This window comes from Vitis riparia, chromosome 5, assembly GCF_004353265.1.
Source record: "Vitis riparia cultivar Riparia Gloire de Montpellier isolate 1030 chromosome 5, EGFV_Vit.rip_1.0, whole genome shotgun sequence".
NCBI classification, from domain to species: domain Eukaryota; kingdom Viridiplantae; phylum Streptophyta; class Magnoliopsida; order Vitales; family Vitaceae; genus Vitis; species Vitis riparia.
Genome location: NC_048435.1, coordinates 15,313,644 through 15,339,434, shown reverse-complemented (window position 1 = coordinate 15,339,434; position 25,791 = coordinate 15,313,644). Strand labels below are relative to the sequence as shown.

The window sequence follows — 25,791 nt, the reverse complement described above, 5'->3', positions numbered from 1 at the left end:
AGATATAATCTAGAATCCACTCTCCGCCCTTATTAGTAGTAGGCGAATAGTGACCCTATTTCTCTTTTGTAATTCAAATTAATAAGTACTAATCACAGGCAAAAGAAACAATATACCTTCTGAACAGAAGTTTCCTTGCCCATTGCATCTGCCATATGCTTCAAAAGGAATTTGTTTATCATGCGCTGAATGCATGCTTCAGTCCAACAACCATCAGCTATGGATGTTACCATTGCTTCAGGCATTTCATGGTCACTCTTCACTTCAAGTCTAAGAATTTGGATGGAGAATTCAACAAAAGAAACCAGTAACCTATATGCACTGTGCCTTAAGATCAGTTCATTGGATGACATATCATATACACAATGCGACAAAATGACCAGTGCCTGATTCTCTGGGATAGTATAAAAGAACTCCATGCTCATCTTTTCATAAGCATGAACTATGGTGTCATAATCCAGGCCACCCATTTCCATAACAGAGGTCGCATTCAATTCACTTATGAGTTTTGCCTGCATTAACAAGAAGGACTATGAAGACAGCTACAATTGCTGAATTTAAAAATCAAAGAAATGCATACCAGTGGAATACAGAAATGAAGAATTAAAAGTATAATAAAATAATTAAAGAAACAAAAACAAAAATTATTACCACAGAGAGTACCGAAGGGTTGGTTTCAGCAAGAACACCAAGAAGATCACAAATAGCCAAACGCATATCCAGTCCAGCAGAAATTAGAAGAGGAGAAACAGCATTCAAAATTTTTGGAGAAGTTTCACTCCCTGAAACTGGTATAATATCTCGAATAACTTGCAAAGCTTCCACACATGCATCTGTAAGAAAAAAAAACAGGTTTTCATGGACATAACAAATGCTTATACAACAAGTACCAAGATAGAAATTGATGAGCCATTGTCTTACCAGAATTCTGAGCTTTCTTTCCTAAAAAGGGGAGCAAGTTATCAATGAATTTCCTTGCTTGCAATGGATCCTTTATATATTTTGACAACAATTTGAAAATTCTAAGCTCTGTTTCTCCAGGATATTTGACCAATTTCCTATTACCATCAAGAAAGGTTAGCCACAAAGAGAGTTCATTCAACCACAAGATCATAATTCCGTATGCACAAGATATATCACTGAGAATAGAAAACTAAATTGTTTCAGCACTTGTAAGGACTTACTAAAAACCTTTTTGAAGTGAGCCACAAAACAATGGATATTGACACTTAAGAGTAGTCGACCTAAGGTATGAAAAATCCAAAGAAAGAATACTACTGAAAATTTGCTAAAAAAATCCAAGGTACAAAAAATTTGCTTTATGACTCCTAAAACAGTGAATCTATTTCCTAATCATAAAAGTTAAAGTCAGACTGCAAGAAAAGGATACATGATTACAATTCCATATTCTTTTTATTAACCTTACAAGTAATTCAACAGAAAAAGAATGTTACTCTTTCAAAACAAGACATACATGTTGAAACAAGAGGAATTTTGTTTTCTTCATTATAAAAATCAAACCATAGGAAAAGAGTTTTTCTGTTAGAAAGGAGAAGACGGCTTATTTCTAATAAGAGAGAAAATGAAAGCTTACACGGCTTTATATTAAACAAAAAAATAATAATAAAGCTAAGCCAAGACTATTTCATCTAAACTAAATCCCAAAAGGAAGTTAAACAGTCACATCCACCTGAAGACAATTCAACCATTACCCAATCACAATTTATATACATCATTCTACACTTTCCAAGTACAATCTGTCCATATCAATATAAAATAATAAGCTCAGGACCATGACATTTAAGTGGTTAAGGGAATGAAAATCAAGTTCATTCAGATTTGGTGAGCCTGACCAATCAAAAGTCTTTTCCATCATCCCAAAGCTGTCACCGATAGAATGACTAAAATTATCCGATGAATCATCTCTCTCTAGGTAAACTTAATCTACTTATGGTACCCATCAATTGTTGACCGATAGAATGACTAAAATTATCAGATGAATCATCTATCTCTAGGAAAACTTAATCTACTAATGGTACCTGTCCATTTGTGGATCACACACCCTAAGCCTCCCTCCCAGAAGGTTCACATTCAAGATCTTCAAAGAGATCTTTCTTTTCTACTGAAGAATACATAGCACCAAGAGCTGCTAATATTCATCTTACTGCACAACCCCTATACCCTAGCACCTCAGACAACCCATATTATTGGCAGAATTCCAAGAATGAATGCCTCCCAAGCATATATCCTTTCAGAAACATCAATTCCATCCAATATTCTCCTTTTATGTTTCCAACAGCAACAACCCAGGCATAATGGGGTCTGCACGCTACATTTTCATATGCCTTCTAAGGAACTTTTCATTCCAGTTTGCAAGCACTCTCTCATCAATCTCAAAAAGAATCAAAGTAATCTAAAAGTGCACAAAAAAGATGGGGAAAAAGCCCCCCCACAAATCCCAATTAATCAAGAATGAAAAGGAAAATGGTTAAAAATTCACTTGATTTGCACATGCAACAATAACTAACCTTGTTTCTTGCACTCTAGACACTTTCACATAGTACTATTTTTCTAATATTAATGCTTCTGCATCTTAGGTTTGCCCTACAGCAGAATGACCAAAGAAATAGGATCACCATAAAGTGGGTAGTAATACCATCTAACTTGTAAAAGATTCCATTCCCTTGTCTTGATCTAAACTTGTACATTGTGGAAGGATGTCTTGTCCTTGTTCTTTTCAATTAACAGAAAAGATCTATTGGGTTTCTGATTTTTTTTTTTTTTTTTTAAATATTCAGCTTCATTTGCATGGATCCAATTCTTCCTATGACAGAAAAAATCACCTACCCAGGGCATTGGTTGTACAACCCGTTTCATGGTCTTCATTGTCCCCTGAGGAGGAGAGTCGTAGCTTGGCTATGAAAAAGGTATGGAGGTGACCACATGATAAGGAACTTGAGTCTTGTAGGAATGCTAAAGTGCTAAATCATATCTTAGTAGTTGGGAGTCACCAAATTATCTCATGTATAGTGTTGAAATAATAAAGTGCCTCCAACCCCCCACCCCCTCCCCCACAAATATATTCTCCTTCCTGCTGTCCATGGGACATTTCAAAGGAACTAAGTTAACTTAGGTTTCACACAGGTGCAGTGAGGCCTAAGGGCCACCTGAGCTGGGATGGAAATTGCCAAAGCTACATTAGACCAATATGCTTTAGAGCTCCCTTATTTACCAAGGCTCAATTTCTGCAGTCAAAGAGAATCTGAAAGGAGTAAATGAAATTACAAGGCAGGAAGACTTTCACCGAAAGCTATCTTTTTGACTTAGTAGCGTATGAGTAAAGATTCCTAGAATAGATTAGTTGAGAGGGTCCGGATTCTAGTGAATTGGAGTTGTATATGCATGCCTGGTCAGGAGTTGACCAATCATATTCCCCTTCATTATGAGGTGGCTAGCTCTCCTTGGACTTCACCCTCTTTCTTTGGTATGTCATGTGCATTGCCTCATCCTGGGCTGCATTTCTTAGCCAATTGGGAAGTGTGTTTTGTGGGGAAAAGGAGCATGAAAGATCAGTGAAGTGTGCCTTTGTGCTGGTTTTCAGTGCATCTGGAAGAAGTGGAATCAGAGAATCTTTTAGCGGATGGAGCTATCAATTTTTTGATGGGAAAAGCTTGTCTTCAATTTTTATTTTTGTAGTCTAGGGATTCCATAGGAGAGGGGCGCTTGTCCTTTTCAGATTTCATTCATAAGTTGGAGTTGGCCTAAAGGCCTAAAAGTCCACCTCCTATCTATTTCTTTTTCTTTTTTTTTTTTTTCTTTTTGATAGTTAAATTTTTGTCCCCATTGGGACTTGCACCTGGAACCTCCCACAAACCTTCCCCATCCCTTTACCACCTGAGCTAGGCCTCAAGGGCAAGTCCACCTCCTATTTATGCCTCTTTATATTTACCTTTCTGTGTTTTGGTCTTTCCTTGCAAACCCTGATGTTCTTTCATTCATGCCCTCATGTGTGTAATAAGGGGGAAGGTGGAGAGGAAAGAAAGGAAGAAGATGGCATGAAGCATTTGGAACTCACCTTCATGCACCACAGAACAAAAAGAAACCTATCTACAGAAAAGAGGATAAGGAGCTCCATATGAAACAGGATTCTTTTCATTTTAACATCCAATCTCTCTCCCTTAGGTTCCTAGGTCTGTTGTGTTATAAAGCTGCCCTTTGTCTTTTGAAGCTTAAATTCAATAGCTGCTATTTGGGCAATCTAGAAAGGATAGTTATAGGAAGTTTAGTGTTCTAGCTTTTGCAAACTGATGGGTGAAGATTTTTCATAGAGAAAGATTCCTCCAACTTTGAAAGGCCTGAGGGAAGTTGGTGGTCTTTGGGTGGCTGACGAGCAGATTGAGGGGGAAATATCAGTTATTGGTCCTGGAGATATGTTCATTTTGTGGGATAACTAAAACATCTACCTACCATGGCTGAAATTAACGTCAGATATTGGCTAGATGATCGTATTCATTCTGGAACTATACAACCCAAGCTTAATTTAGCATTTTTCTTTTTCCATCTTATTTGCACTTTCCACAATGATAATGTGGAATATTTATCAGTAACAGATTTCTCCTCTTTACTTATTGCACACAACAAATTGCTTAAAATGCAGTCCATGTTCCTTTTAATAAAAAAATCCAACCTAAATCATGTGCACATATCATAAGATGTAAGAAATTAAATGTATATAGAATTAATAACTTTTCCTACATATCATGAAGTGAAGATCAGATGCATACACTAAATCTATGATTCCATTAATAAGCTGCATAGAGACCCTACTCCTATCTCAGAATAGGAGTATAACATTAGCAGATCCAATCATCAATATGTATTAAAATTGATATTTCACAACATTTGACAAAATAAATAAATAAACAAAAAGTACAATGTAGACACCAATATGTAACCAAATTATTCAAAGGGCACAATTCTTACCTTTTTGTTGCATTACAACTTTGGAAAAGACAATGCAAACTGCAGATAAGAGTCTCAATGTTCGGAAGTAGAACCTTTTTGATAGTGACGTCTTCGTCATCCAATTCGCTATCAAGGTTCAACAGGTTCTCAATAAACTTAAGAACACAAGATATAATAGCTTCAGATGCTGTTGTAACAGTTAAAATTGAAAATATATCAGCAACAAGATTCTTTTCCCTGTACAATAATGATACAAGATTGTGGCTTCTACTCATAGCAACAAAGCAAGAGAACAGTGAACTTGGTTTCTCGCTACTAGAACCCTCCTGCTTGAAACCATCAACCAAAGGCTTCACTGATGTAAAGAATAGGTCCCAGAACTCATAACCAAAATCATGATCCTCATACTTATTAAGGACGAGAGAAATGATCTTCAAGGACAAAGCCCTCAAATCCTTCAACTGCTTCACAGCAGTGCTAGTCTGCAGAAAATCCAGAGTTGTGGTCAGAAAGCCATTTTGCTAGACAAACAGGAACATCAAGAGATTCAAACCCTATACCAACCCAACCTCATCCACCCTTTTACCACCTAAACCAAGGTTCAGAGGATATTTATGGTTAGAAAGCTCCCTCACTTTCAACTGCTATTCAGAGCTACAGATGGAAAATGATTTATAACTTTAACAAAATATGTACAAATATTTATTTACTTCCAGTTTAATAATACTTTTATTCAAAAAAAAAAACAAATCACTGCACATGCCAATAAACCCAAGAAAACACATTGTAAAAGGAAGGTGGTAATGAACCAGACTTGCTCTGGAAAGAAAAAAGCACAATTCTTTAAACATGACTGACGGGTTCGATGATTTCAACTGGCCTAACAAATAATTGTAAGAAATAGCTTAGTTCTCTTCCTTTTGGCATTAAAGGAGGCCAGTAACAAAATTATTGGTTAGATAAGGCAGTAATAATCAACTTTGATAGTAGAATTCTTTACTATATCTGTTCATCATTTTCAGCATGATAAAAATGTTACCATGATCGGATTTGCCACTACACCATCTTTCTCAGGTACATTGAGGTTGACATTAGAATAATTTTCCACCAGAGAATATCCACTGCTCTTTGCACTTTCAAGACTTGATGTGCAGCTCCCCAACACTCGTACAACACAACCCATTAACAGATCGAGAAAAGGTATAACATGGAATTCATCAAAAACTTCAAGAACATCTTCAATAACATGCAAAAAACCGTATCTCTTCTTCCAAGAAAGGGAATTTATGTTATCCACAGTGAAAAACTTTAGGACATTGAATGCTTGAAAGTCATTCATGTAATTTTCATGTGAACTCCAAAACCAGTCAGCAGTAGTATCACTTCCCTTTGAAATAGACAGCAATGGCTTTAGTAGCATCGCAAAAAAAAGAGCCAGCTCATTGACATCAAGTTGAGCTATAAAAGCCAGAACTGCTTTTCGGTGATGTACACTCGTGTGCTGACAAAAACAGGATAAATCATGAAGACTAATTTAGCCTATTTAGGATGTTATAACCAAAAACAGAAAGTGGAAAACCCCACAATACTAATATAAATGTTTTACCCTCAGAAAAAATTTAATTCAAATAAAGTATACCTTGCGGGAGGCGAGAGTTTTCAATTTTCTGACTTTTGGTACCAATAATCGAATAACTACAGGCACAAGACAAGTTCTGTGCTGCTCTTCAACAAGATTAGATTCTCTGGATAAACTCCATGTTGTGAGTTCCTCTCTCAAATTTTTTGAACTGATCAGGTTTTTCAGATGCTGATCATATGGTAGTAAGAAATTATCTTTCCAAAATAACAGGCAATCAAGAACTTGCATTTGTATTTCAGCATCATTTTCATCGAGAAGCCTGGTAAAAACACCCAAATGAAATTGAAGCAGTTTCAGAGAAATTGCTATGTTGAAGTTCAATCTTTTAACTGAAACACTTGAATACAAAGGAAAAGTAGTGGAAGAATTACAAAAAATGTAACATCTAAAATAATGCCAACCTATCACTGCTAAACTGGAACCCAGTAAGCAGATCTACTAGGTTGTTTGAAGAGATACTCCCTACATGGATGCCTTATCTATTGGCAGCATCAAGTTGAATTTTGATGGATGTTCTTCGGGTAATCCAGGACAATTGGGAATTGGAGGAACACTTACAGATCATTATGGAACATTAATGAGAGCATTCTCTAATAATGTGGTTACAACCATCAAGGTGGAGATAATAGTGTTGTTAGAAGGCCTAAAACTAGCTAAAGCTGAGGGTTTATCCAACCTTCTAGTAGACAGGGATTTTGCAGTAGTCCTAAGGAGAGACGATCACAGAGGTTTGATGGATGGCTATGCTAAATTTTTTTATATTACCCTAGTGTTGGGGTGTTCATCTTGCTGGATTCCTTGGGCAGCTAACCATATGGTAGATATGTTAGCAAAACAGGGAGCCATTCAGTTGATTTCTTTTGTAGGGGATTTTCTAAACCCCCCACCCAAAGCTTTTGAGCTTGTACCTGTAAAGATCTTTAGATATGCATTTCCAACAATATATAGAGTAGATAGTTGTTTCTCACTTTTTATCAGAATCATGTAGTGGTTGTCATTTGGGGAAGGATTTCTCATCCTTCTTTATATTTACTTAAACTATTGTAATAAAATGCTTGTTTATGATAAAATAATAGTAGTAGTAATAATAATAATAACAATAATAATGCCAACCTATTTTGAAGAACATCTTTAAGAAATTGACTTCGATAAAAAGACTTGGGGTTCCGCATCACTCTCAATAAGTTCAACCATTCTTTAAGGACTCCCTTCCATTCTTTGCCTTTACAAGCATGTGTATGGAACGATCCCACACTGCAATCAAAAAAGAAATGATATTTACAGTTTTAAAAGAGAGACTTTGAAAGGACTTCTGCACAAGATTAAATGGAAAAAAGACAAATATCCAATTAAAGGAACAAGCACAGAAATTGATTACCTCATGATATCATCATTAGCATAGCCCAAAAATTTCAAAAATGAAGGTATAATTTTTCGGGAACGAGATTCTACGACAACTGGAATCTTTTGTAAGCACCGGAGCAACAAGGATAATACTGTTGCACATGGTGTGCTATCTGATGCAGGATTCACAAACAAATTGAAACGTTCAACAAGTTCTGAAAATCAAATCCAGACTAAATATTAGACTCCCAATGGATCAATAGAAATACCAATAAGGATCAATAATGCACTAGTTGCTTATTTTAATTTAAAAACAAAAAAAGAAAAGAAAAGAAAACACAAAATGAACCTAAGAACATGCACCATCGGTGACAGAGCCAGAAAGTTTATCAGGGGGCTATGAAATTCAAATCAAATCATAGTAATTCCAATATTTTTTTTATACCCCAAAGACCTATGAAAAATTTTGGGAAATTATAATTTCACCAATAAATTTTAATAAGAAATTTTAACAAAATTTTAATATAAGAATACCAAAATACAATCACAAATAATACTAAAAAAGGTTTAAAAACAAAAAACAAAATACTGAGAGAAATCGGAAAAGTGGTACAAGTGCAGCTCTTTATTGGGAAGAAGTAAGCTTTTGTTAGAGATATTTCCAGCATGGGAATATGGTCATTTTCTGATTAGAACCTTTCAGGCTAAGATTATCATCAGAACATCAACAATGTGATTATCTGTACCACAGTGGTAAATTTTGAATCTTTTCCAGATTGAGAGATGCAGTACAAGGGCTCAAGTCCATTGTCCAATAATGAGAGGGACCTTTTGCTCCCTAAATCTTTAGTGGCCTAGAGGTTTAGGGGGACATGTGCCCTCCTTTGCCCAACACAAATCCACAACCATGCACCATAAAACACAAAAAGCATCAAGACAAGCATCCCTCTAAGGTTAAACACACATGAAAAGTGAAAAGCCCTGCAAATAGAAAACATCAAGTTAGCACATACCACTTGTCTTGCCGCAGACTTCAATGTTAATCCCTTCTGATAGATCATGAGTTGTTAAAAATACAGATTGGCATTGCTCAAGATAAGAAACAAGTCTGTCCCATACAAGTCCAACATGTTTGCTAATCAGCACTGAGAGGCACTCAATTGCTGGATCCCATAAATAACTAAATCGGTTGTGGAAAATGCCAATAATCCCGTTCAAAAGAACTGGTATATAAGCTTCACAAATCCTAGCAGCAGAGAGGTCCATCTGTATTTTAGAGATGGATAGAATAACTTTCCTGCTGGTAGAAATTGAAAGAGGAGTATCTTCAATGGAAAAGAGGATGTGAAGAACCTGAAATTTGGAACAAAGTCATGAACTAATAAGAACCCAGAAAATAATAGGGATATTTGACTAAAAGGGCCAAAATAATCCCCATTTTGGAAAAATAACCCTCACCTTTTTAAAACAAGAAGAAAAATCTTTTGTTCACAATACCCTTCACCAAACTTGTTTATACCCATTTCACATCAAAACACTTGGTGTAAAATAACATAAGCTGTATTTTTGCCTGTTTGAGGACATATTTACAGCGTATAAAATATGAAGGTTATTTTTACAAAGTAAGAAATATTTTGACTTGTGGCCCAAATATTCCAAAATAATAATAGCAGAAATGGGAATAGAACTACACACATTATTGCGCTGTATTTCCGCATAAGAAGTAGGAGAAACTTCAGTTTGCATTTTCTTCTCAACAGGCTGAATATTTGATTCACCATTCAGAGGTTCATAGTGACACAATATTCTCAGAGTTGAAACACGAATACTCTTGTCTGGGTGGCTCAAATTCTCAGAAAACATGTCAAATGCATCCACAGCCTTCTCTGCTTTGAGCTCTGGATGAAATTTCATATGACCATTGTTTTCTTGGATTGTAGACCTGCCATTAATATGATGAGAAAAGGTGATCAAAAGCACAAAGAAAAGGTCATAAAGGCCTTTTTAAAAGGAAAAAAAAAAGCCACTGAATATTTTAAACCACAGCCCAAAATTTAAGAAGCACTACAATAGACATAATTAAGTAAACAAAAAAAGGTTTTAAACTATATCAATATTGAGATAAATCAACTTACCCATGCATGGAATCCAACAACTCAGCCACAGAAAATAATACTTGGGAAGATGATCTGTATCGTTTGGCAAGATGCAAAAATTTGTTTGTTTCTTCAACTCCAGATTTTTTAAAAGAACCTAATTTATGAAAAGAACCTAAAGCCGCACCCATTAAGCTTTGCCAAGTGCTTTTAGGAAAACCTGCAACATTGTCTGAAGCAATTTCATGTTAATCACTTGTGAGTGATCACAAATAAATCCAGAAGCTATGCAATCCCTCTAAAGAAGATACCACTCAATTAGCTTGTTATAACCAATTGGTACTATCAAATTCATTCATATGGCTGAAAAAAAATGATTGGAGTCAGAATAAGGACTTCCATGCTTGTATGAATCAAGAGATTCAAATCTATGATCAGAGTCAGAAGTCCGCAATCTGAACTAATTCTCATGATGAACCAACAAAATGCACAGGTTCCAGGCAAAGCCATGATAAACAGTATATTGTCCATGAAGATAACATACCTGCTTCAATCATCAGAAGTTGATCAAGAGCATCTACCAAACCCATTAACAAGGAAGGGTCTGCTTGGATACCTAACATATGAGAACAGCAACCAATGATTCCCCACAGCATAGGTAATTTCACCTCACAAGATGGAACAGATGATAGATCCTTATGCACTATATCATTTATCACCCCAGTCCAATACAATAGGGCCTCCTGCAAGAAACTGCAGATCCTTGAAACTCCCTCTTCTGATGCCCCAACTAAGAAACTAGAGCTTTGCATATCCACTTGCAATCTCTCATTGAACATCAGCATCAGAAATATAACTTCTTCTGGCGAAGTTTCTATTAAAGAATTCATTGCACTGAAAATACAAGGACAAAATGTTAACAATATGAAGTCATTCCTGATCAAAAAAACCAAAAATTAACAATATGTGGACAGGCAACAAACCACAAAAAACAAGAAATAATAATGACAGTATTACCTTAAAATATTAATTCTGAAGGTATATACCATGTAAGGGTCCTTGGAAAGCAGTGATTTAATAAAATTTAGCAAACTGAAATCCAAGACAGAGTATGTTAAAATAAGAAATTGGATAGTTGCTTGAAAACAAAATAAAACCAAAACAATTTCAGCAAAGGTGATACCTTGGGTTCCTTAATTCAAATGCAGGTGCCCATTGCGACGAAAGGCTAGAGATAGTTGACATATCATTAGAAATATGAAGTCCATCAAGAATGCAAAGCATTAACTGCAGAACCTTATCAACAATTTCAGACAAATGGTCCTCTGCCACCACAATATTAGAAGGTATGATAAACGTTCGCACAAGCAACCTCACAAGTTCAAGCATTGGTTGGTAATCTGCACAAAAATTTAACAGGTCATGTCCTTAGCAACAAGAGAAGCACAAACATAGCTGAAACAATAATCCAACCCAAAAAAAAAAAAAAAAAAGCACGCTTATGAAACAATTTAATAAGTTACCAGATATCTTAAGACCATTATCAATTTGAAGAGTAGAAACAAGCACAAACAACAGACGTGCCAGATGCATGGAGCATCCATTAGTTACACATTCAGTTATATCCTCATAGAAGCAATCCCATAACAAATTCAGTTCCTTGGACTCCAGCTCCTCACATAATCTTTGAAAGACAGTAATTATGACTTCAGCAACACTGTCTGAACCTGTGAGAGAGGCAGAGGAAAAGAAAAGAGAAAGAGAATTCAATTAAGTCCCAAAATCATAAGCAGACATATGAAGGTCCACATATAACATGAACATATCTACCCGTACTACTAAGAACCAACAAAAGAGTAAATAAGGACTTGGAGAACCTTAGACAGGCCAAATAAGAATATGATCATGACAATTCAGGAATCCCCCAAAACTAATCACCTGATAAAGGCAGATTAACCATTAAACTAGAATTATTCTCCATGGAATATGAAGGCCATGAAGGCCATTTTAAAGGGTGGTGGCAAGGTTTCAGTTTCAGCAGATCCTTTAGCTTTATCCTTGCAGAGAAATTAAAGGCTTTGAAGGCCATTTTAAAGACTCGGAACAAGGATGTTTTTGGGAAGGTGGGAGTGAATAAGAGTTTGGCTCTAGACATAGTGGCTTTCTAGGACTCTAAGGAGAAGTTGCATTCTTTATTGATGGAGGAGTTGGAAGCTAGAAAGGAAGCAAAAGAGGATTTTAAGAAATGGGCTCTTATGGAGGAGATTTCTTGGAGACAAAAATCAAGAAAAGTGCGGTTGAGGGAAGGTGACAAAAATACGGGCTTCTTCCATAGGATGGCTAATTCCCATAGAAGAAGAAATTGTATGTCTAAGATCAAATTGAATGGAATTTGGTTAACAAAAGAGCAGGAAATTAAGGGGGGCATGGTTAGTGCTCTCCAGAACCTTCTGGTAGATCCTAGTGATTGGCGCCCATCTCTATATGGATTGGATTTTTATAGAATTGATGTTAAGGAAGCTGCTAGATTGGAGGAGGTTTTTATAGTGGATAGGTTTTTTCCGCTCTCTCATATTTGAATGGGGATAAGGTTCTCGGTCCAGATGGTTTCTCTCTAGGTTTCTGGCAGTTCTGCTAGGATTTTGTGAAAGATGAGGTTATGAGTTTCTTTAAAGAGTTCCATGAGCAGGGAAGATTTGTAAGGAGTTTGAATTCTACTTTTTTGGTTTTAATCCCAAAAAAAGTGGGCGTGGAGGACCTTAGAGATTTCAAACCGATTAGTTTGGTGGGAGGCTTGTACAAACTGTTGGCAAAAGTGTTAGCTAATAAGCTTAAGAAGGTAGTGGGCAAGGTGGTGTCTTCAGCTCAAAACGCTTTCATTGAGGGAACACAAATTCTTGACACTACTCTAATTGCCAACGAGGCAATAGATTCTTTGCTGAAACGGAATGAGAGTGGGGTGTTGTGCAAGTTGGATATAGAGAAGGCGTATAATCACTTAAACTAGAATTTTTTGTTTTTAGTGATGCAAAGAATGGGTTTTGGGGAGAAGTAGACTGGTTGGATTTCCAGGTGCATTTCCACTACAATGTTTTTTGTTTTGATAAATAGCACTTCGACGGAATTCTTCAACAGTTCAAGGGGACTGCATCAGGAAGATCCCCTTTCTCCTTACTTATTTGTGATCGAGATGGAGGCTCTTAGTAGGCTCATCTTTAGAGTAGTGAAAGGGGGGTAATCTATCAGGCTACAGGATAAAGGGAAGAAGTGGAGATGGGGTTTTGGTCTCTCATTTGTTGTTCACTGACGATGCGTTGGTCTTTTGTGAGGCTTCCCAAGATCAAATGGCTTATTTAAGCTGGTTGTTGATGTAGTTTGAAGTCATCTCAAGTATGAGAATCAATTTGGATAAGAGTGAAATTTTGTCGGTAGGGAGAGTAGAGAATCTGGAGGCTTCAGCTCTCGAGTTTGGTTGTAAAGTGAGGAGGCTTCCAACTTCTTACTTAGGGCTTCCTTTGGGTGCACAACACAAGTTCGTGGCTACTTGGGATGGGGTGGAGGAGATATTTCGGAAAAGGCTTGCCATGTAGAAGAGGCAATGTATCTTTAAAGGAGGGAGAATCACTCTGATTCGCAGTACTTTGTCTAGTATGCCCATCTATTTGATGTCTTTATTGTGTATTCCAAGAGTGGTTAGATTAAGATTAGAACAAATTCAAAGGGATTTTTTGTGAGGAAGGGGAGCTTTGGAGAGGAAGTCTCATCTTGTAAAGTGGGATACCGTCTGTTAGGAAAAAAGGAAGGGCGGTTTGAGAGTTAGACGTCTTTCTACTCTTAATAGGGCCTTCTTATGTAAGTGGAATTGGCGTTTTGCGAATGAAAGGGAGACTCTTTGGAAGCATGTTATTAGTAGGAAGTTTGGGAAGGAAGAAAGGGGGTGGTGTACTAGGGCGGTGAGGAAGGGGTTTGGTGCAGGATTTTGGAAGGAAATCAGGAAGGAAGGGTCTCTTTTGCAAAACAAAGTTGTATTTTCTGTGGGGGATGGCAGAAGAGTGAAATTTTGGAAAGATAAATGGCGTGGGAACTTTGCTCTTTGTGAATCTTTCCCCTCTTTGTATGCCTTAACGGCTTCAAAAGAGGCTTGGTTAGTAAAGTTGTGGGACTCATCAAGAGAGGAAGGGGTTTGGAGCCCTAGGTTCTCTAGGCCTTTCAATGATTGGGAGGTGGAGGAGGCAAAGAGGTTACTTGTGACAATACAAGGAAGGAGACTTAATCCTAATTTGGAAGATATAGTGTTGTGGAAAGAGACTAAGGACAGGATTTTCTCTATCAAATCTCTTTATAGTGCTCTAGATTCCAAAAGTGTTGTTCAGTTTCCTAATAGCATCATTTGGAGCCCTTGTGTTCCTACTAAAGTGGGTTTTTTTGCTTGGGAAGCCTCTTGGAGTAATGTGTTAACTTTGGATCATCTTAAAAAGAGGGGGTGGATTTTAGCTAATAGATGTTTCCTTTGTTGTGCAGAAGAAGAGTCTATTGATCATATTCTAATTCATTGCACCAAGGCAAGAGTTTTATCGGAGTTATTGTTTGCTCTTTTTGGCGTAATGTGGGTCCTTCCTTATTCGGTTAGAGATGCCCTTCTTGTTTGGCATGGTATCAATATGGGCAAGAAGCATACTAAGGTGTGGATAGCAGCCCCTTTATGTCTTTTTTGGGCGATTTGGAAGGAAAGAAATAGAATTGCTTTTGAAAATAAGGAGCTTTCGATTCATAGAATGAAAAGTTCTTTTGTATATAATTTTTGGGTTTGGACTAAGTCGATTGTAGATGAAGGACCTCTTCCTTTAATCAGCTTTTTTGATTAGTTGGGTTCTAGTTGAGGGCTGGTGATTTTTTGTATCCCCTCTTCTTTTTGTTCTTGCTTTTTGACGCCTCTTGTATACCCCCATATGCTTTGGGTCAGCCTTAAGGCACCCTTTATTCTAATATTTTTTTCTCTGTGCGTTTACTTATCAAAAAAAAAAAAATATCCATGGAATATAAGCTTTACAGTCAATATAATCCTGTAAAATCAATTTCCAAAACTACCTGTGAACATTTAGCACTGTAACTTACAGTTAAACCCCAAAAACAGTAACCAGATTAATACATACGTCCATCATTCGTAGTCAACTACCCATTTGGGAGGAAAGATGTTATGCCACACCTCCAAAGCAAAAGGACAATTGAGGAGAGAAATAGAACATACCAATTTGGGATAATATCCTTTTTTGGGGTCTCCTAAGTTATAGCATATTATTAGTATGTTCCTCTTTATTAGTCATCGACCAAGAAAGTGTCCAGATCTTCAGGAGTTCTAGATGTCCAGAAGAACTTGCCTTGAGCAAAAGAAGGAGAGTCAATTCAGAAAGGACTAGGAAGAAATATTTAAGAGAGAATGGCATTGGAAACCAAGGTCAAACACCTTTCTCATCCAGATGGCCTGTGGAAAGGAACACTGGGCAAAAACAACAAAAGGGCTTACAGATCTTCAATTTCTTTATTTAAATGACTTCCACAAAAGATCAACATTCCAAGATGGAGAGTCACACAGAAAGGAGTAGATTTTCACAAGAAGGAGACCTTTCATCCTAGGAAGGCAATAAAGACAAGGGAAGCCAGATTAAGGCTGATCTCCCCACTACAGATCCCCCTAAAGAAGAACAGAGGAACCATCACCAACAAGAAATAAGGTCAAGATAAGATTGGGTTGTAACTTTCCAAGGGCATCAAAGTGAGTTCCTAACAAAGATGGTAGCACCCACCCATTATCATGCAAATTGCACATATTCTTAATCACCTTATTCCATAAAGAGTTTACTCTCTAAGGAATTACCACAAGCATTACCCAGCGAGAACTAATATTCCTCAAAGAAATCCACCTCAACCTATAATTTCCCGTGGACGTGGCCCTGCTAATGTGGTCCCATCAAACAAGGTGGCTTCTCCAACCAACCCCTAACTCCAACTAAAAGAACTCTTTGAATTTCTTGATACAAGACTCTAATGGGAATTTTAAACACACATACGGTTAAGACATATGCCAGACACATTTGAATTACAGTGATCCTGCATCCAAGTGACAGAGAGGCTTTCTCCTAACCATCTAGACATTGGGAGACCTTCACCACTAGAACCCAGAAGTGAGACGCCCCAGGGTTCCCTTCAAGGGGCAGACCTAGTTAAACAAGAAGTCACAACCCTGTCTACATCCCATAAAGGCAACTAATCTGTCTATGCAGTTTAAGCGATTGATACCAGTAGCAGCTACAGTTTTTCAATGTTGATCTTAGAGCCAAGCACAACCCTGAAAAGCTTGAAAAAGTCTTAAGGTTATCTAAACATTGTTCCTTTTTTTTTTTTTTGATAAGTAAACATTGTTCCTTTGTTGAAAAGGGGGAAAAAAAAGGTCACATTCTAGCCTTATCTATGACAACCAAAAGAAAAAGGGTAATAAACAACTACCTTGAAAAGTCTTTTTTTTTCCCTAAAAAACAAAGATGTATTAATTATGAATAAAACGTTTATGAGAAGGATGAGCAATCCTTCCCACAAATGCAAAAACTTTTCAAAATATAATTGAACTCCAAACTATACAAAATAGGTTAGACCACATAAAATTGTTGTACATAGACATCATCTTCTCAAAACTAGACTAAGCTCCTCTCATTGTTGACCAAACCCTTTTGATCTACATATTGGATGGCATTGAAAGAAATGTGATTAAAAGCATCAATACAAGAGGCCCAAAAAGAGGAATAGAAGTGAAGTAGATCCCACATCTCTGGCATCCTCCACCTATCCTCAAAGATCCGAGCATGTCTCTCTTGTCACACAGCCCAAAGCAATGTGAAGCAGTTTGCTAAAGGGCTCTATTAGAGCTTAGAGCTCCCTAAACAAAGTGATCACCATGTCGCATTTACTCATAGGTTGAGCTCAATCCATCTTTTCTTATCTGAATAGATTGTGTCACAGCCCTAAAGTTATTGGACAATGTAAAAAAATATGATCAATCAACTCTCTTTACAATAAGGGTTAACCTTGCAAAGTCCTTTTAAGGTGTCATGTGATACATGTATACTTCATTTCAACCAAAATACTCGTGCCCACACGATATGACATGGGTGCGGGTGTGAGATCCATGTCTAACACACTTGGATTGCAATGAATACAACTTTATCCTTTTCTTTATTTTATTTTTTTTAATTTCTTAATTTTTTTTCTTTTTAAATAACATCAATATAAGTTATTTGACTTTTATCTATTTCTAATTTTTTTAAATCATAATAATTATCTATGTTCTTTTGAAAAAATACATTAAATTCAATTTAATTTTATCAACTTCAAATAACAAGATTTAAGAAATATATTTACACAAAAATTATGGTTAAGTTGTACTATAGCAATGTTAAGATAATAAAACTTAATTCCTATAAAATTTAAAAATAAATTAGCTTCAATGTAAATAATTAAAACATAAATTTTGGAAATTTTCACCTAATAAAGGTTCAATCAAAAACAACTATATATTTAATCCACTATATATTTTCCTTAAAGTTCTCAACATTTATGATAAATAATAAATATGTTCCCATTTAGTTTCTTAAAGTTTCTCTCACAATCCTATTAAAATAAAAAAATTATCATAAATATGTTTCACATTTACAATTTAAAAAAAATTCAATAATGTTTAATAGTTAAAATAAAAAAATATATGATAATTAATAACACACAAAATTTAAAGATAAATATAATAATTAATATAGTAAAAAATAAGTACTAGAATTAATATATTAAAAATCTAAAGATAAGTAGAAAATTTCCAATAATGTTTAAACATTCAATTAAAATAAAAAAACATATGATAATTAATGTCATAATCAATTACCCGCACCAACAATTGAGATCCTTTTTAGTTGAGTCCATGTGTCCTAAGATTTTGGGATGCAAAGAATTTGACACCTAGACATATAACACCTAGAATTTGCACCCAAGCCCGTGTAACATAAAAGGTGTCTAACTAATCTTTGCACTCACATTAATAAACACTATAAACTTAATAAATGAAGAGATCTTCGGATCCACTTTCTCCACCAATTGTTCTTTCTCCTTTGCATAGATAGAATTTGTTCAATATGCTTCATCATCTCCTTTTGAGTTGATCTAATTTTAGTATCCTACCCCACATAACTTCCCATGCGAAAAAAGTAACCCTCGATGGTACCCAAGAATTTCAAACAAGACTATAAAGGAACATATCCATCTTTTGCATGATAAAGAAGAATAGAGAGACTTAATATAGAAAATGTCACTCTTCGTGTTCAGCCAAACCACCTCTATATCCCTACTAATAGCCTGCACTTACAACCTCCTAAAAAAGGTCTTCATCCACTCCAACTCTAAATCATGAATATATCTTGCCAACCTATGGTTCCAACAAATCCCCTTCCCATCATGCTTCCACATCTCAGCTACTCATGCATCTTTGACAATGGCTATCCTAAAAAGCTACCTTTAAGGATACGTCACTGCACCATCTATCCTTCCAAAATTCCACCCTCCTCTTATAGCCCATCTTGAAGTCGATTTTACCATTAAAGGTCTTCCACCCACTTCTAATTGTCTTCTACACACCCACCTAGAACCCTTCCCTCACTCATTTAGAGCAGCAACCCCCCTTTGCCTTCAATATTTTCCTAAAATTACCCGTTTCCAAAAGAACTCCCTCTCAATCACAAATATCCAACACCATTTTCCTAGAAGAACCTTATTAATAATGGACAATTGCTAATTTTGAAACCCCTACTCTCTTCTCTTTCCTCCCTTAATTCTCATCTCCTATCAATTACTTCATTTATCATCAGTATATCATGAAGAATGTCTCATGAAGGTGTCTATAAAGAACCTTCACACTTATCTTACAAAGGCTATAAACCAAACCTATAGGCCTAAAATCTTTAACCTTAAGATTAATAGAATTCTTTTGGACAAGTGCAATGGAAATTGAGTTTGTACCCTATTTGATTATTCTACTATTGTAAAATTCCCTAAAAACACAAACTAAATTCTCCTTGTTAGGGCATTATGTTTTGTTTTTGTCGTTGATAATTTTCTTCCTTTTCATTCTGAAATAGGATCTTTTTAGACGGTGACTTATTCTCCATTGAAGATTCAAGGTTGTCATCTAATCAACTGGACCGTCTCAGGTAAGTCTGAAAAGGTTTGAGTAAAGGCAAGTTAGTTTTTTTGACAAGGTAGGGTTGGATCAAAAGTTTTAAAATTGAGTTCAAATGTCTTAATTAATTTTTGGAAAGTTGAGATTTTATTTTTTTAAGAAAATTTTGTTTCCGAACCTCATTGGTTTTTGGACCTATATATACCCTACCTAAATGTGTTTTAGGATAAGATGTTTTTATTCAAGAAAAACCCTAACTTACCTTACCATTTCCAAAGGCTCTCAAAGGTTCTTTCAATGAACTCTAGGTTGTTGAAGAGACTTACATCCCCTCAAAGGCTGAGGCAAATTCATTGGAGCACTCGAAGTGCTGTGTCACGGACGTAAATCATGATATAGGTGTTGGAAAGCAATTCTTTGGTAGCGTATGCAAGGTAAAATTGTGTATTACAATTTCGTATAGTGGAATTTTTATCTGAGGTCTTAGACCCCGTGGTTTTTTATCTTCACAAGTAGTGTGAGAGTTTTCCACATAAAAAACCTTTTGTCTCATGTGTGTGTTAGTTTACCATTAATTTATTTTTTTTATCATAAGTTTGCCATTAATCATTCCTAATTTCTTACAGTTTTTAATTGAGTTAAAAAGGATTAAATAATTCTTAAAGATTTAATTGGATTAAAAATCTCAACTCTTATACTAAACAACAAGCTAAAAGGTAACAACAACAAACAAACTGTCTTAGCTAGACCACCCCATTGGAACTACAAACTGTTTAGTTTGCTTTTGTGGGAGAATTCTGTCTGCTTTTGTGGGAGAATTCTTCATCCTTCTTTTGTACTTCTTAATTCTTTCAATATATTTCCTTGTCGTTTCCTATCAAAAATCTAAAATCTTATACTAAAATCTTTGAAATACATCCATGCACCCCCCTTTGGGTGTTACCCTATTGGAACCTTGGTTTTTTGCTCCTTTAAGATGATATGATAGTTTTGGTAAAATGTCATTGTCAACCCACCAGGGTCCAAGGCTCTATCTCTATCCATTTGGAAGATGTTTCTCTAATCCTATCCTCTTGAAAAGGTCTATGTACTCATCTCGGACCAGTCTTATATATTGGAGATCGCTTTTAACTGTCAATCATCGATTTCTCAACCATCTGCCTTTCTAATGGGCAGTGATAAAGCTTATAATCTCCTCAATATTAAGTCCTGATCCTAAAATCGTGTTCAGTATAACTATAAGTTCAAGTAAAGTAGTTCTTTGAAAAGACTAGGGTAAAGAATGGGTAAATTTAATAACAAAAAAGTTAAATTAAACTAAATTCTGAGACCTTTTTCTGTAAGCTCTTCCACAGATACAATACATCCACAGCTTTATTCAAAGTGCTTTTAGGCCTTAAAAGTTTTCTTTCGTAAAGTGTTTGGGTGTCTTAACTGAACACACAATAATGCTCTTTAGCAACCATTAAGAGTTTTTAGATAATAAAATAGCCACACCAAATGTGACTAAGTTTAGCATTTGATAATAAAAATTCCAATACAACTTGAACACATAGAAAGTGGTTTCTATGTTCATTATATAATGAAAGTTAACCAGCATCCTCGCTTTTTATCACTCCTCACCACTTTAAGCTGAGGCAAATCTGCTATTTTCTAGCCCTTACTCTATCAAGAGCAATATTTTTCTCAATATAACAACTAATTATTGTTTTTGTGGTTTTGAAGTTTAAGGTGTACAACTAACATACATCATTTTATTCATTGCATTAGAAACATCCTTCAAAATGTTTCCCATTTTCAAATTGAATTTTTATTTAAAATACGAAGTGTGAAACTTAACCCTAATGCATTCACTGTTTAGGCTTCTTGAGCTTCGAAACCCACAAACCCAGACTACAAGCCTTAAATTGTCAAACTAATACATTTTAAACTTTTCAAATTGTGAAACACATTTAAAATTGTTATAATTGTGCAGCATAGCACCTAAATGATCCCTCACTGTTAAAAAATAATAATAAAAAAATAAAATATATAAGCCTTTTGAGAGATTGCTTGCCTTGTGTGAACTCATCACCAATTCCAACAATGGAACTGTCCATCAATAACCGCAATACTTTCTCTGCTCTTGAATGAAACCTGGATGAAGTTCCTCTCATAGCATAATAAAACAAAGCACAGACACCTGATTTTCTCATAAGTAATGGCTTTTTGACAGCTTCCAACATGATCTTTCTAACACCTGTCCCATTCCAGTGATCAATAATGTTATCAGTCCACAGACAGAGGCTCAAGTACAACTCCACAGAGCCTTCTAACAGCTATTTGGTAGCAGCTAGAAGAATCTTGTTCCACCACCCCTCTATAATTAGAAGTAAATACAAACTAATGACAAGTACAACAATATAAAAAGTATATATTTATGCAAGCTGAGCACATAAAAAACAGAGAGATAGGTGATAAGGAAAGGTACCATAAAAGGAAAAAATAAACAGCAAACAACACAATACACACACATGCGGTAACAGCTCCACCCCTTGTAAACCGAAAAGGAGATATCATATGACATATATAGTTTTTGCTCTTTTTTTTCTGATGGATAAAGAAAGCGAATATTATAAAGAGTAACACCAAAAAAGCACCTCAAAGTACATAGGGAGTCTACAATGGATGCCTAAAAGTGCCATCAAAAAACAAAGAGGGACAACAGAAAAGGGCACCCCCTCAAGAAGAACTCATCCAATCCACAAAATTTATAATAGAAGGGACAAGAGCTATAAACAATTTGGACCACACCCAAAGATTACAAAGAAAATAATGTTTAATCCCTTGCACAGAATACTCTTTGTTATCGGATGCCCTATTGTTCCTTTCCTTCCAAACTGTCTAGAAAAGGCATAGAAAAGTGGCCCAACACACCTTTTCCCCTTTCTACTTATGAAAGACCCATGCCAACTTAAAAGAGTCTCTATTACCAATGAGGGAAGCACCCATGACACACCAAACAGTGAAAACAAGAGATGCCATATTTGTTCAAAATTTTTGTCCTAAGAATTCATTATTGGAAGACAAAACCAACAAATATAATATGCACAGCTATGTTATCTATAAAACTAACACCATTTCTTCACTTTGCATGTCAATTCACCAATGGATGAGCTCAATTGCTAGACATTTTTATTAGCGACTTCCCAACTTTAAGAGCTTATGTAGGTCATTGGTTCCTCTCTAGCAAGTCTGATGTTTCCAACACATATTTTTGGGTTGCATGAAAACTTTTGTTTGTAGTTCCTGTCTTCACTTTGCCTTGAAGGATATGCCCATCCTTTAGGAACCATTTGTTTCTTTTTATAGTTCAATAAATTATATATTTACATCCAAAGGCAATGTGAGAGTAAGGGTCAAGATCCTCTTCAACAATTACAAATTCCCAAGCTTTTAGGGTGCAAAGGGAGAACGAGGATAAGATGGTTTGGACAGCATCTAAAAGTGGTGTCTTTTCAGTCAAGTCGCTCTACTCTATTTTGGAGCCTGGTGGTTCAGCTATGTTCCCGTATGTTGGTATTTGGAGAGCAAGTGTGCCGCCAAAGGTAGCCTTTTTCTCGTGGGAAGCATCCTGGGGCAAAATCTTAACTCTAGACCAACTTCAGAGGAGGGGTTTTTCTTTGGCAAATAGGTGTTTCCTTTGTCTTGCTGAAGAAGAAACAGTAGATCATCTTTTACTCCATTGTGTTATGACGAGGACATTGTGGAATCTTCTTTTTTCTCTCTTTGGGGTGGAGTGGGTTCTCTCTGGTACAGTTAAGGAAACTCTCCTGGGGTGGCATGGAGCTTTTGTGGGGAAAATCCGTAAAAAGGCGTGGCAAATGGCCCCCTTATGTATATTTTGGACAGTTTGGAAGGAAAGAAATTCGTTGGCTTTTGGGAATGAGGTGTTGTCAATCCAAAGGTTGAAACATTCTTTTGTATGTAATCTGTGGTCATGGGTGAGGATGTTTATAGTTTTGAGCCCGCGGTCTCTGGTTAGCTTTATTGAGTGGCTAGGCTTTTGTTATAGGTAGGGGTTCCGGCTCGCTTCCTTGGTTTTGAGTCGAGGGGCTGCTTTTGTATACTCTTTGTATACCTAGAGGACACTAGTTTGGTGTTTCCTCTTTCATTTTAATATACTTCTCTTTACTTATCAAAAAAAAAAACAATTACAAATTCCCAAATCTATGGTTTGATAAGATGTCAAACCAATTCTTATCTCACAAAATATTTATTAATGTAAATTATATATTTTCATTCATTAGGAAGTAAAAAGCTAAATTTATATAACAATAACTAGTATTTTTATAATAAATTGTAGAATATTTTAAAAAAAAATTATGTTTCTCAATTTACCAATTTGGTTTTCCATATTTCATGCATTCTTAATTAAAAAGTTTTTTCAATTCAATTGACAAATAAAAAATTAAACTTTAATTCAAAGTTTTTTTTCCTTCCATTTATAAGTTTACCTTAAAAAAATATATATTTTTTAAAAATTTGGAAAAAAATAAATAAATAACTAACAATTTTCTTCTTTATCTCATCATTGTATTTATTGAGATGGGTCATTAGTTCGCTTGGATAATAGGATGGGAGGCTAGGGATCAAAAAGTTGTCTCTCTGAATAAGTCCCTCCTCAGGAAATGGAGCTGGAGATTTGCATGCGGACTTGGAAGATGCCCTTGTGTGTGTGTGTGCGCGCGCGCGTGTGTGTGTAAAAACTATGATGGAGGGGAGTAGTGTGGCGCGCGCGCGCGCGTGTGTAAAAACTATGATGGAGGGGAGTAGTGTTTTCTATTTTATTCTTCATGCGGACTTGGAAGATGCCCTTGTGTGTGTGTGTGTGTGTGTGTGTGCGTGTGTGTGTGTGTGTGTGCGTGTGTGTGTGCGTTCGTGTGTGTGTGTGTGTGTGTGTTTTCTTTCTTCTTTTTTTAACTGATAATCTCCACTCCTGCCTATGAAAAAATGGTAATACCTTTTATCAGCTGTTCAACTGGTGCATTCCTCAGTAAGAATGATACTGCCTCTGCCATAAATTCTTGAACATAGTCCTTGGGGTAATATCTTAATTTCACTGTAACCCTACAAAAATAGATTGAACATCAGTAAATTAAAGATAAACAACTCACATACAAGCATTCACTTGCACTTGTTCTTTTGTAAATATTCTCAAGGAATAATGAATCAGCTCAGATCTGTCCTTTAGATTTACTCCATTTCAGGCCATTATCCCAAATTGTGACTCCACCGAAATTTCTTTCCTGAGTGTTCAAGTTGGACTATGTTATTTTCATGGTTGTGCACCACGCATAAGATGATAGAATGAAGGGCCCTTTGGTATGCAGATATCCACAACATAAAATAAACATTTTTTATAGCATAACCTCAAAGAAACACTCAACAACATAAACCTTTGCTCAGCAGAACTGTTTGTGCTTATCATGTATTACAACTGTAAGATATTAACATCCAATTCCAACTGGAGAAAACACAATTTAAGTTTCATCAGCAGAAGGGAACCAATTGTGCTCATGATCCATCTGTCCTATAAGAATGGGAATATTATTTTTTTTTTTTTTTTTTTTTTGATAGGAAACGACAAAGGAATATATTGATAACAAGAAGGTACAATTAGAAGAATGGGAATATTATAACTATCGCACACAATAAAAACATGGTCGGTCCCTGCTAATCTTCATGTTGGATAAAAACAATGGATAACGTCTTTCAAAACTTCTTCCTAAAATGATAAATAACTGGACATATCATGGAAAGTTTTACCAACAGAATAGTTATCTTGCAAGCTAAACCCTCTAAAAGGTTAGTTTTATCCATGAAATGTTTTCCTTTGCAACAAGAGAGCCTTTAGATTTAAGATTTTGACCAAGTCAAATTAAAAAACATGCAAAAGTAAATTGTTTTTTTTATCAGAAATAAAATCATATTCATTAAAAATATGAGAATACAAGAGAAGGATGTGAAATCCTTCCCTAAATTACAGAACCTGATCAAAACACTAGGGTTGATTGATTAGATAAGGCTAAGAAGAAAGATCTCATGTTAATGCTAATGTTAGTTAACTATGTAGAGTTGTCCAAAGAGGGAATCAGCAAGAAGAAAGATTAAGAAACAGTTCTTCTTTAAGAGGAAGATGAGTATATGTCTAAAATTTTCTAATTATCAAAATAGATTAAAAGTAATCTCAATAATTGTCTTTCTTAACTGCAAAGATTTATAGGTACTAACAAATTTTAGGATTAGTTGAAATTGTTAAAAAATTTATCATACATCTTGCAATATACGAAGCATAGAAATTTTGGTTTGCAATTGTAGCCTAAGAGGATTGAATTATTATCACAAGCAACATAATTTGATTTAAAGTAGTAACGAAAGGGAACTTCTCCCTGCCTTGTATTTTGTATATCATTCTCTTGAGACCTGATTAATGAACACGATGCAAGACAGAAAAGTAAAATGCAAGGAGTGGTGGTGTAGTTGAAAGA

The 25,791-nt window shown here is 35.7% G+C and overlaps 1 protein-coding gene across 1 annotated transcript in view; it reads right to left on the bottom strand.

Moving 5' to 3' along the window:
• The window catches only part of LOC117914738 (small subunit processome component 20 homolog), a 65,656-nt gene that overhangs the window by 19,004 nt on the left and 20,861 nt on the right, over positions 1–25,791 (bottom strand). The window contains exons 7-23 of the mRNA XM_034830194.1: positions 24,264–24,370; positions 21,318–21,500; positions 11,571–11,774; positions 11,231–11,447; positions 11,065–11,139; positions 10,592–10,941; positions 10,087–10,279; positions 9,647–9,893; positions 8,965–9,304; positions 7,986–8,166; positions 7,721–7,861; positions 6,605–6,866; positions 6,005–6,466; positions 4,984–5,447; positions 922–1,058; positions 652–833; positions 117–512 (exon numbers count right to left, since the gene is read on the bottom strand). Coding sequence (XP_034686085.1) covers positions 117–512; positions 652–833; positions 922–1,058; positions 4,984–5,447; positions 6,005–6,466; positions 6,605–6,866; positions 7,721–7,861; positions 7,986–8,166; positions 8,965–9,304; positions 9,647–9,893; positions 10,087–10,279; positions 10,592–10,941; positions 11,065–11,139; positions 11,231–11,447; positions 11,571–11,774; positions 21,318–21,500; positions 24,264–24,370 — 4,141 coding nt within the window. The remainder of the gene's footprint in view (positions 1–116; positions 513–651; positions 834–921; positions 1,059–4,983; positions 5,448–6,004; positions 6,467–6,604; positions 6,867–7,720; positions 7,862–7,985; positions 8,167–8,964; positions 9,305–9,646; positions 9,894–10,086; positions 10,280–10,591; positions 10,942–11,064; positions 11,140–11,230; positions 11,448–11,570; positions 11,775–21,317; positions 21,501–24,263; positions 24,371–25,791) is intronic.